At 35.3% G+C, this 13,335-nt stretch overlaps 1 protein-coding gene across 1 annotated transcript in view; it reads right to left on the minus strand.

Moving 5' to 3' along the window:
• Positions 1 to 13,335, minus strand: part of LOC149797526 (uncharacterized) — a 194,012-nt gene that overhangs the window by 144,803 nt on the left and 35,874 nt on the right. Inside the window, exons 12-18 of the mRNA XM_089960770.1 lie at positions 12,593 to 12,670; positions 11,343 to 11,420; positions 8,044 to 8,121; positions 6,598 to 6,675; positions 5,348 to 5,425; positions 2,066 to 2,143; positions 620 to 697 (exon numbers count right to left, since the gene is read on the minus strand). Coding sequence (XP_089816896.1) covers positions 620 to 697; positions 2,066 to 2,143; positions 5,348 to 5,425; positions 6,598 to 6,675; positions 8,044 to 8,121; positions 11,343 to 11,420; positions 12,593 to 12,670 — 546 coding nt within the window. The remainder of the gene's footprint in view (positions 1 to 619; positions 698 to 2,065; positions 2,144 to 5,347; positions 5,426 to 6,597; positions 6,676 to 8,043; positions 8,122 to 11,342; positions 11,421 to 12,592; positions 12,671 to 13,335) is intronic.

Consider the following 13,335-nt stretch of genomic DNA (forward strand, 5'->3'; position numbering starts at 1 on the left):
TCCAAACAATGACCTAATTGATTATTACATCAAACACAATATATATCGGGACTTTCGTATTATACGTGCTTCTACAATTCGATATCAGAAAAGATATATACCGTAATGGATTTCCTGGCACATTTGACAGTGAATACGTAGGTATGTCTTGTTCAGAGAAACAGTTGTGAGAGTGGGCTTGGAAATATTTTATTTGATAATAAAACGTTTCTTTTAAACAAGGACAGTTTCCATGCCGATCTTTGATGTTACACAAAGAAGTATACTTTATATTGGGCTTTGCAACAAAAGCCAAACAAAGCGTACTTATTCCATGCATACAAATGGATTTTATTAATCGAAAAGAATATGTGCAAATATTTAGCGCATTATGTGTGATTGTACAGTTTGAAGACAGACCATATAATGAACTTGGTGTACTTCCGGACTCTTCAGAGGCAGACATAATAAGTTGTATCCTGTCCAGCATAAACCTTTGTCTGTGGTCTTCCCATCCCACTAATATAATGCAGAGCGTACTTAATGCCTATGAATGGTTTATAGTATTCAAATACACTATCTACCAAAAATCTAAGTGTTATGTGTGATTGTAAGGATTGGAACCAGGCTTGATGATTACCTGTTTCTGCCTTCTGACTCATCCAGGTCAGAACCTTCTCCTGTATTCTTTTGAGCAGTCGTATCTTTCTGCTGAGACCTGATAACATTTGGGTATGAAAATAATCATGACTTAAGTACAGATCGTAAGGCCAATCCTATTTCGTGACGCAAACGAAATAGTTCACTACTTCATGCAAACATAATTCTAATAATCAAGCTTATTTTGAAGAAACATTTAGTCAGTTATATAGGTTTTACTTCTAGACTAATATTTAACTGTACATAATGTTTATGTCTCTTAAAGTACTACAGTTTACATGCAGAAAACAATCAAATCACAACATCATTATATTAAAAGTATAAGAAAAATGTAATGGCTGCCGGAACTGACCAAATGCCTTATTTTATTCTAGCTATATTCTAAACGCGAGTCAGTAATATCAAATCAAAATATCAAATAAGATTGTATAGATGGAACTACACGTAATACATCAAGAAAAGAATAAAGAACACTGGACAACTAATGGACGAAACCCCTGGGAATAGAAAAGCAGAAAAGCATAAACTTGCAACAAGTATTCTGTGGCATGAAAACAATTTCATCGAAACATTCTTGTTTTGCAATCATTTTCGAACCAACATGTGAGAGGCCTTCTCCTCTCGAATTTCACTTTGTTCTTTTCTCAATCATAGCTAACATATGCCTGACGAGGAAGACAACTAATCACCAGGTAATAGTTTTGCAAATATGACAAAGACATTTTCAAATCAGCCGTAGTCACTCAAACACACACACATACACAGACAAACACAAACGAACACACACACGCACACACTATCTTCATTCCAAAGAATTATTTCAATGATTATTACATCAACGAAAATATATATCGGCACTTTCGTATTTTACGTGCTTCTACAATTCGAAACGAAACAAGATATATACCGGTATGTATTTCCTGGCAGTTTTTACACTGAAAACCTAAATTCTGTGTTGTTCAGCAAACAGTTCTGCGTGTGGGCTGTGCAAAATTTACTTTGATACTGAAAGTTTCTTTCCAGCAAGGAGAGTTTCCAACCCGATCTTTGAGGTTAGACAAATTAGTATACTTTGTCAATGGCCTTTACAACACAAGCCAAACAAAGCGTCCTCTTCCATGCATAAAAATGGATTTATTAATCGAAACGAATAATGCACACATTTAGCGCATTATGTGAGATTGTACAGTTTGGAGTCAGACCATATAAAGAACTTGGTATACTTCGTGACTCTTCAGAGTCAGACATCCTAAGTTGTATCCTGTCCAGCATGCACCTTTCTCAGTGGTCTTCCCAACCCAATAATACAATTCAGAGCGTACTTTCTCAATCCATATTAATGGGTTATAGTATTCAAATACTTTATCTACATATAGTCTGCGAGTTATGTGTTATTGTAGAGATTGGAGTCAGGATTGATGATTACATTTCTCTGCCTTCTGAATCATCCAGATCAGAATCTTCTGCTGAATTCTTTTGAGGAGTCGCATCCATCTCCTCGGACCTGATGATATTTGGATATGAAATTAATTGTTAACAATAAGTGAAGTTTCCCAATCCATAGCCGCTTCACTTTTAATAATAGTTATGTATGACTTAGCTACATATCATATGGCCAATCCTATTTTGTGACGCAAACGAAATAATTCATTATTTCATGCAAACATAACTCTTATAATCAAGCATTGTCTGATGAATCGTTTAACCAGTTATATAGATTTGACAGCTTGACTAATATGTAGCTGTACATAATGTTTACGTCTGTAAAAGTACACCAGTTTTCTTGGAGAAAAAAAAATCAAGTCACAACATCATTATATTAAAATATAAAACAAACTTGCATGACTGTCGTATCCTGCCAAATATAAAAATTATAATCCACCAGCATTCTATACGCGAGTCAGTGGTATCAAATCAAAATATAAAATACGACAATGTAGATGTAACTACACGTATTGCATCAAGAAAAGAATAACTACCGAACACAAGACTACAAAATGAACGACACCTCTGAAAATAGAAAAGCAGGAAACATAAACATGCAACAAGCATTCTGTGGCATGAAAACATTTTCCTCGGAAAATTCTTGTTTTTGCAATTCCATTTCTAACCAACATGTGACAGGACAACTCATTTCGAATTTCACTTTGTTCTTTCTAACTGGTAGCTAACTGATGTAACTACACGTATTGCATCAAGAAAAGAATAACTACCGAACACAAGACTACAAAATGAACGACACCTCTGAAAATAGAAAAGCAGGAAACATAAACATGCAACAAGCATTCTGTGGCATGAAAACATTTTCCTCGGAAAATTCTTGTTTTTGCAATTCCATTTCTAACCAACATGTGACAGGACAACTCATTTCGAATTTCACTTTGTTCTTTCTAACTGGTAGCTAACTGATGTAACTACACGTATTGCATCAAGAAAAGAATAACTACCGAACACAAGACTACAAAAGAATAACTACCGAACACAAGACTACAAAATGAACGACACCTCTGAAGATAGAAAAGCAGGAAACATAAACATGCAACAAGCATTCTGTGGCATGAAAACATTTTCCTCGGAAAATTCTTGTTTTTGCAATTCCATTTCTAACCAACATGTGACAGGACAACTCATTTCGAATTTCACTTTGTTCTTTCTAACTGGTAGCTAACTGATGTAACTACACGTATTGCATCAAGAAAAGAATAACTACCGAACACAAGACTACAAAAGAATAACTACCGAACACAAGACTACAAAATGAACGACACCTCTGAAAATAGAAAAGCAGGAAACATAAACATGCAACAAGCATTCTGTGGCATGAAAACATTTTCCTCGGAAAATTCTTGTTTTTGCAATTCCATTTCTAACCAACATGTGACAGGACAACTCATTTCGAATTTCACTTTGTTCTTTCTAACTGGTAGCTAACTGATGTAACTACACGTATTGCATCAAGAAAAGAATAACTACCGAACACAAGACTACAAAATGAACGACACCTCTGAAAATAGAAAAGCAGGAAACATAAACATGCAACAAGCATTCTGTGGCATGAAAACATTTTCCTCGGAAAATTCTTGTTTTTGCAATTCCATTTCTAACCAACATGTGACAGGACAACTCATTTCGAATTTCACTTTGTTCTTTCTAACTGGTAGCTAACATTCCCTTGACGAGGAAGACGACTACTGATCACCAGGTAATATTTTTGAAAATATCACAGAGATTTCCAAATCAGCCGTAGTCACACACACACACACACACACACACACACACACACACACACACAAACACACACACATACACAGACACAAATTATCTTCATTCCAAACAATGACCTAATTGATTATTACATCAAACAAAATATATATCGGGACTTTCGTATTATACGTGCTTCTAAAAATCGAAATCAGAAAAGATATATACCGTAATGGATTTCCTGGCACTTTTGACAGTGAATACGTAGGTATGTCTTGTTCAGCGAACAGTTCTGAGAGTGGGCTTGGGAATATCGTATTTGATAATAAAACGTTTCCTGTAAACAAGGACCGTTTCCATGCCGATCTTTGATATTACACAAAGAAGTATGCTTTGTATTGGGCTTTGCAACACAAAAAAATGACATCAATGCCCGATCTGACCAAATGCATAAATTATAATCCAGCTATATTCTAAACGCGAGTCAGTGATATCAAATCAAAATATAAAATAAGATAGTGTAGCTGGAACTACACGTAATACATCAAGAAAAGAATAAAGAACATTGGACTACCAAATGATCGAAACCTCTGGAAATAGAAAAGCAGGAAAGCATAAACAAGCAGCAAGTATTCTGTGGCATGAAAACAATTTCATCGGAACATTCTTGTTTTGCAATCATTTTCGAACCAACATATGAGAGGCCTACTTTTGTCGAATTTCACTTTGTTCTTTTCTCAATGATAGCTAACATACCCCTGAAGAGGACGAAGACAACTAATCACCAGGTAGTAGTTTTGCAAATATGACAAAGACATTTTCAAATCAGCCTTAGTCACACCCACACCCACACACAAACACACACATACACACATTCACTTGATTCCAAAGAATGATTTCAATGATTATTACATCAGCGAAAATATGTATCGGCACTTTCGTGTTTTACTTGCTTCTACAATCCGAAATGAGATAAAATATATACCGTAATGTATTTCCTGGTACTTTTGACACTGAATACCTAATTATGTGTTGTTCAGCAAACCGTTCTGCCTGTGGGCTGTGCAAAATTTACTTTGATAATAAAAAGTTTCTTTCCAGCAAGAAGAGTTTCCAACCCGATCTTTGAGGCTAGACAAATAAGTCTACTTTGTAAATGGCCTTTACAACATAAGTCAAACAAAGCGTCCTTCTTCCATGCAGACAAATGGGTTTTATTAATCGAAACGAATATATGCACACATTTAGCGTATTATGTGTGATTGTACAGTTTGGAGTCAGACCATTAATGAACTTGGTATACTTCGTGATTCTTCAGAGCCAGACATCCTAAATTGTACCCTGTCCAGCATGCACCTTTCTCAGTGGTCTTCCCAACCCAATAATACAATTCAGAGCGTACTTACTCAATCAATATTAATGGGTTATAGTATTCAAATACTTTATCTACAATATAGTCTGCGAGTTATGTGTTATTGTACAGATTGGAATCAGGCTTGATGATTACCTTTCTCTGCCTTCTAAATCATCCAGATCAGAACCGTCTGCTGATTTCTTTTGAGGAGTCGCATCCTTCCGCTCGGACCTGATAATATTTGGATAAGAAATTAATTGTTAACAATAAGTGAAGTTTCCCAATCCATACCCGCTTCACTTTTAATAATAGTCATGTATGACTTAGGTACATATCGCAAGGCCAATCCTATTTGGTGACGCAAACGAAATAATTCATTATTTCATGCAAACATAATTTTTATAATCAAAATTTATCTGATGAATTGTTTAACCAGTTATATAGATCTGGACTACTAAATGAACGAAACTTCTGGAAATAGAAAAGCAGGAAACATAAACATGCAACAAGCATTCTGTGGCATGAAAACATTTTCCTCGGACAATTCTTGTTTTCCAATTCCATTTCTAACCAACATGTGACAGGACAACTGATCTCGAATTTCACTTTGTTCTTTCTCAATGGTAGCTAAGATTCCCCTGACGAGGGAGATGACCACTGATCACCAGGTAATATTTTTGAAAATATGATACAGAGATTTCCAAATCAGCTGTGGTCACACACACGCACACACACTCACACACACACATATACACACACATACACATACACATAGTATCTTCATTCCAAACAATGACCTAATTGATTATTACATCAAACACAATATATATCGGGACTTTCGTATTATACGTGCTTCTACAATTCGATATCAGAAAAGATATATACCGTAATGGATTTCCTGGCACATTTGACAGTGAATACGTAGGTATGTCTTGTTCAGAGAAACAGTTGTGAGAGTGGGCTTGGAAATATTTTATTTGATAATAAAACGTTTCTTTTAAACAAGGACAGTTTCCATGCCGATCTTTGATGTTACACAAAGAAGTATACTTTATATTGGGCTTTGCAACAAAAGCCAAACAAAGCGTACTTATTCCATGCATACAAATGGATTTTATTAATCGAAAAGAATATGTGCAAATATTTAGCGCATTATGTGTGATTGTACAGTTTGAAGACAGACCATATAATGAACTTGGTGTACTTCCGGACTCTTCAGAGGCAGACATAATAAGTTGTATCCTGTCCAGCATAAACCTTTGTCTGTGGTCTTCCCATCCCACTAATATAATGCAGAGCGTACTTAATGCCTATGAATGGTTTATAGTATTCAAATACACTATCTACCAAAAATCTAAGTGTTATGTGTGATTGTAAGGATTGGAACCAGGCTTGATGATTACCTGTTTCTGCCTTCTGACTCATCCAGGTCAGAACCTTCTCCTGTATTCTTTTGAGCAGTCGTATCTTTCTGCTGAGACCTGATAACATTTGGGTATGAAAATAATCATGACTTAAGTACAGATCGTAAGGCCAATCCTATTTCGTGACGCAAACGAAATAGTTCACTACTTCATGCAAACATAATTCTAATAATCAAGCTTATTTTGAAGAAACATTTAGTCAGTTATATAGGTTTTACTTCTAGACTAATATTTAACTGTACATAATGTTTATGTCTCTTAAAGTACTACAGTTTACATGCAGAAAACAATCAAATCACAACATCGTTATATTAAAAGTATAAGAAAAATGTAATGGCTGCCGGAACTGACCAAATGCCTTATTTTATTCTAGCTATATTCTAAACGCGAATCAGTAATATCAAATCAAAATATCAAATAAGATTGTATAGATGGAACTACACGTAATACATCAAGAAAAGAATAAAGAACACTGGACAACTAATGGACGAAACCCCTGGGAATAGAAAAGCAGAAAAGCATAAACTTGCAACAAGTATTCTGTGGCATGAAAACAATTTCATCGAAACATTCTTGTTTTGCAATCATTTTCGAACCAACATGTGAGAGGCCTTCTCCTCTCGAATTTCACTTTGTTCTTTTCTCAATCATAGCTAACATATTCCTGACGAGGAAGACAACTAATCACCAGGTAATAGTTTTGCAAATATGACAAAGACATTTTCAAATCAGCCGTAGTCACTCAAACACACACACATACACAGACAAACACAAACGAACACACACACGCACACACTATCTTCATTCCAAAGAATTATTTCAATGATTATTACATCAACGAAAATATATATCGGCACTTTCGTATTTTACGTGCTTCTACAATTCGAAACGAAACAAGATATATACCGGTATGTATTTCCTGGCAGTTTTTACACTGAAAACCTAAATTCTGTGTTGTTCAGCAAACAGTTCTGCGTGTGGGCTGTGCAAAATTTACTTTGATACTGAAAGTTTCTTTCCAGCAAGGAGAGTTTCCAACCCGATCTTTGAGGTTAGACAAATTAGTATACTTTGTCAATGGCCTTTACAACACAAGCCAAACAAAGCGTCCTCTTCCATGCATAAAAATGGATTTATTAATCGAAACGAATAATGCACACATTTAGCGCATTATGTGAGATTGTACAGTTTGGAGTCAGACCATATAAAGAACTTGGTATACTTCGTGACTCTTCAGAGTCAGACATCCTAAGTTGTATCCTGTCCAGCATGCACCTTTCTCAGTGGTCTTCCCAACCCAATAATACAATTCAGAGCGTACTTTCTCAATCCATATTAATGGGTTATAGTATTCAAATACTTTATCTACATATAGTCTGCGAGTTATGTGTTATTGTAGAGATTGGAGTCAGGATTGATGATTACATTTCTCTGCCTTCTGAATCATCCAGATCAGAATCTTCTGCTGAATTCTTTTGAGGAGTCGCATCCATCTCCTCGGACCTGATGATATTTGGATATGAAATTAATTGTTAACAATAAGTGAAGTTTCCCAATCCATAGCCGCTTCACTTTTAATAATAGTTATGTATGACTTAGCTACATATCATACGGCCAATCCTATTTTGTGACGCAAACGAAATAATTCATTATTTCATGCAAACATAACTCTTATAATCAAGCATTGTCTGATGAATCGTTTAACCAGTTATATAGATTTGACAGCTTGACTAATATGTAGCTGTACATAATGTTTACGTCTGTAAAAGTACACCAGTTTTCTTGGAGAAAAAAAAATCAAGTCACAACATCATTATATTAAAATATAAAACAAACTTGCATGACTGTCGTATCCTGCCAAATATAAAAATTATAATCCACCAGCATTCTATACGCGAGTCAGTGGTATCAAATCAAAATATAAAATACGACAATGTAGATGTAACTACACGTATTGCATCAAGAAAAGAATAACTACCGAACACAAGACTACAAAATGAACGACACCTCTGAAAATAGAAAAGCAGGAAACATAAACATGCAACAAGCATTCTGTGGCATGAAAACATTTTCCTCGGAAAATTCTTGTTTTTGCAATTCCATTTCTAACCAACATGTGACAGGACAACTCATTTCGAATTTCACTTTGTTCTTTCTAACTGGTAGCTAACTGATGTAACTACACGTATTGCATCAAGAAAAGAATAACTACCGAACACAAGACTACAAAATGAACGACACCTCTGAAAATAGAAAAGCAGGAAACATAAACATGCAACAAGCATTCTGTGGCATGAAAACATTTTCCTCGGAAAATTCTTGTTTTTGCAATTCCATTTCTAACCAACATGTGACAGGACAACTCATTTCGAATTTCACTTTGTTCTTTCTAACTGGTAGCTAACTGATGTAACTACACGTATTGCATCAAGAAAAGAATAACTACCGAACACAAGACTACAAAAGAATAACTACCGAACACAAGACTACAAAATGAACGACACCTCTGAAAATAGAAAAGCAGGAAACATAAACATGCAACAAGCATTCTGTGGCATGAAAACATTTTCCTCGGAAAATTCTTGTTTTTGCAATTCCATTTCTAACCAACATGTGACAGGACAACTCATTTCGAATTTCACTTTGTTCTTTCTAACTGGTAGCTAACTGATGTAACTACACGTATTGCATCAAGAAAAGAATAACTACCGAACACAAGACTACAAAAGAATAACTACCGAACACAAGACTACAAAATGAACGACACCTCTGAAAATAGAAAAGCAGGAAACATAAACATGCAACAAGCATTCTGTGGCATGAAAACATTTTCCTCGGAAAATTCTTGTTTTTGCAATTCCATTTCTAACCAACATGTGACAGGACAACTCATTTCGAATTTCACTTTGTTCTTTCTAACTGGTAGCTAACTGATGTAACTACACGTATTGCATCAAGAAAAGAATAACTACCGAACACAAGACTACAAAAGAATAACTACCGAACACAAGACTACAAAATGAACGACACCTCTGAAAATAGAAAAGCAGGAAACATAAACATGCAACAAGCATTCTGTGGCATGAAAACATTTTCCTCGGAAAATTCTTGTTTTTGCAATTCCATTTCTAACCAACATGTGACAGGACAACTCATTTCGAATTTCACTTTGTTCTTTCTAACTGGTAGCTAACATTCTCTTGACGAGGAAGACGACTACTGATCACCAGGTAATATTTTTGAAAATATCACAGAGATTTCCAAATCAGCCGTAGTCACACACACACACACACACACACACACACACAAACACACACACATACACAGACACAAATTATCTTCATTCCAAACAATGACCTAATTGATTATTACATCAAACAAAATATATATCGGGACTTTCGTATTATACGTGCTTCTAAAAATCGAAATCAGAAAAGATATATACCGTAATGGATTTCCTGGCACTTTTGACAGTGAATACGTAGGTATGTCTTGTTCAGCGAACAGTTCTGAGAGTGGGCTTGGGAATATCGTATTTGATAATAAAACGTTTCCTGTAAACAAGGACCGTTTCCATGCCGATCTTTGATATTACACAAAGAAGTATGCTTTGTATTGGGCTTTGCAACACAAAAAAATGACATCAATGCCCGATCTGACCAAATGCATAAATTATAATCCAGCTATATTCTAAACGCGAGTCAGTGATATCAAATCAAAATATAAAATAAGATAGTGTAGCTGGAACTACACGTAATACATCAAGAAAAGAATAAAGAACATTGGACTACCAAATGATCGAAACCTCTGGAAATAGAAAAGCAGGAAAGCATAAACAAGCAGCAAGTATTCTGTGGCATGAAAACAATTTCATCGGAACATTCTTGTTTTGCAATCATTTTCGAACCAACATATGAGAGGCCTACTTTTGTCGAATTTCACTTTGTTCTTTTCTCAATGATAGCTAACATACCCCTGAAGAGGACGAAGACAACTAATCACCAGGTAGTAGTTTTGCAAATATGACAAAGACATTTTCAAATCAGCCTTAGTCACACCCACACCCACACACAAACACACACATACACACATTCACTTGATTCCAAAGAATGATTTCAATGATTATTACATCAGCGAAAATATGTATCGGCACTTTCGTGTTTTACTTGCTTCTACAATCCGAAATGAGATAAAATATATACCGTAATGTATTTCCTGGTACTTTTGACACTGAATACCTAATTATGTGTTGTTCAGCAAACCGTTCTGCCTGTGGGCTGTGCAAAATTTACTTTGATAATAAAAAGTTTCTTTCCAGCAAGAAGAGTTTCCAACCCGATCTTTGAGGCTAGACAAATAAGTCTACTTTGTAAATGGCCTTTACAACATAAGTCAAACAAAGCGTCCTTCTTCCATGCAGACAAATGGGTTTTATTAATCGAAACGAATATATGCACACATTTAGCGTATTATGTGTGATTGTACAGTTTGGAGTCAGACCATTAATGAACTTGGTATACTTCGTGATTCTTCAGAGCCAGACATCCTAAATTGTACCCTGTCCAGCATGCACCTTTCTCAGTGGTCTTCCCAACCCAATAATACAATTCAGAGCGTACTTACTCAATCAATATTAATGGGTTATAGTATTCAAATACTTTATCTACAATATAGTCTGCGTGTTATGTGTTATTGTACAGATTGGAATCAGGCTTGATGATTACCTTTCTCTGCCTTCTAAATCATCCAGATCAGAACCGTCTGCTGATTTCTTTTGAGGAGTCGCATCCTTCCGCTCGGACCTGATAATATTTGGATAAGAAATTAATTGTTAACAATAAGTGAAGTTTCCCAATCCATACCCGCTTCACTTTTAATAGTAGTCATGTATGACTTAGGTACATATCGCAAGGCCAATCCTATTTGGTGACGCAAACGAAATAATTCATTATTTCATGCAAACATAATTTTTATAATCAAAATTTATCTGATGAATTGTTTAACCAGTTATATAGATCTGGACTACTAAATGAACGAAACTTCTGGAAATAGAAAAGCAGGAAACATAAACATGCAACAAGCATTCTGTGGCATGAAAACATTTTCCTCGGACAATTCTTGTTTTCCAATTCCATTTCTAACCAACATGTGACAGGACAACTGATCTCGAATTTCACTTTGTTCTTTCTCAATGGTAGCTAACATTCCCCTGACGAGGGAGATGACCACTGATCACCAGGTAATATTTTTGAAAATATGATACAGAGATTTCCAAATCAGCTGTGGTCACACACACGCACACACACTCACACACACACATATACACACACATACACATACACATAGTATCTTCATTCCAAACAATGACCTAATTGATTATTACATCAAACACAATATATATCGGGACTTTCGTATTATACGTGCTTCTACAATTCGATGTCAGAAAAGATATATACCGTAATGGATTTCCTGGCACATTTGACAGTGAATACGTAGGTATGTCTTGTTCAGAGAAACAGTTGTGAGAGTGGGCTTGGAAATATTTTATTTGATAATAAAACGTTTCTTTTAAACAAGGACAGTTTCCATGCCGATCTTTGATGTTACACAAAGAAGTATACTTTATATTGGGCTTTGCAACAAAAGCCAAACAAAGCGTACTTATTCCATGCATACAAATGGATTTTATTAATCGAAAAGAATATGTGCAAATATTTAGCGCATTATGTGTGATTGTACAGTTTGAAGACAGACCATATAATGAACTTGGTGTACTTCCGGACTCTTCAGAGGCAGACATAATAAGTTGTATCCTGTCCAGCATAAACCTTTGTCTGTGGTCTTCCCATCCCACTAATATAATGCAGAGCGTACTTAATGCCTATGAATGGTTTATAGTATTCAAATACACTATCTACCAAAAATCTAAGTGTTATGTGTGATTGTAAGGATTGGAACCAGGCTTGATGATTACCTGTTTCTGCCTTCTGACTCATCCAGGTCAGAACCTTCTCCTGTATTCTTTTGAGCAGTCGTATCTTTCTGCTGAGACCTGATAACATTTGGGTATGAAAATAATCATGACTTAAGTACAGATCGTAAGGCCAATCCTATTTCGTGACGCAAACGAAATAGTTCACTACTTCATGCAAACATAATTCTAATAATCAAGCTTAGTTTGAAGAAACATTTAGTCAGTTATATAGGTTTAACTTCTAGACTAATATTTAACTATACATAATGTTTATGTCTCTTAAAGTACTACAGTTTACATGCAGAAAACAATCAAATCACAACATCATTATATTAAAAGTATAAGAAAAATGTAATGGCTGCCGGAACTGACCAAATGCCTTATTTTATTCTAGCTATATTCTAAACGCGAGTCAGTAATATCAAATCAAAATATCAAATAAGATTGTATAGATGGAACTACACGTAATACATCAAGAAAAGAATAAAGAACACTGGACAACTAATGGACGAAACCCCTGGGAATAGAAAAGCAGAAAAGCATAAACTTGCAACAAGTATTCTGTGGCATGAAAACAATTTCATCGAAACATTCTTGTTTTGCAATCATTTTCGAACCAACATGTGAGAGGCCTTCTCCTCTCGAATTTCACTTTGTTCTTTTCTCAATCATAGCTAACATATGCCTGACGAGGAAGACAACTAATCACCAGGTAATAGTTTTGCAAATATGACAAAGACATT

Source organism: Sinohyriopsis cumingii, chromosome 6 (genome assembly GCF_028554795.1).
Source record: "Sinohyriopsis cumingii isolate HCF-2022 chromosome 6, ASM2855479v2, whole genome shotgun sequence".
NCBI lineage: Eukaryota > Metazoa > Mollusca > Bivalvia > Unionida > Unionidae > Sinohyriopsis > Sinohyriopsis cumingii.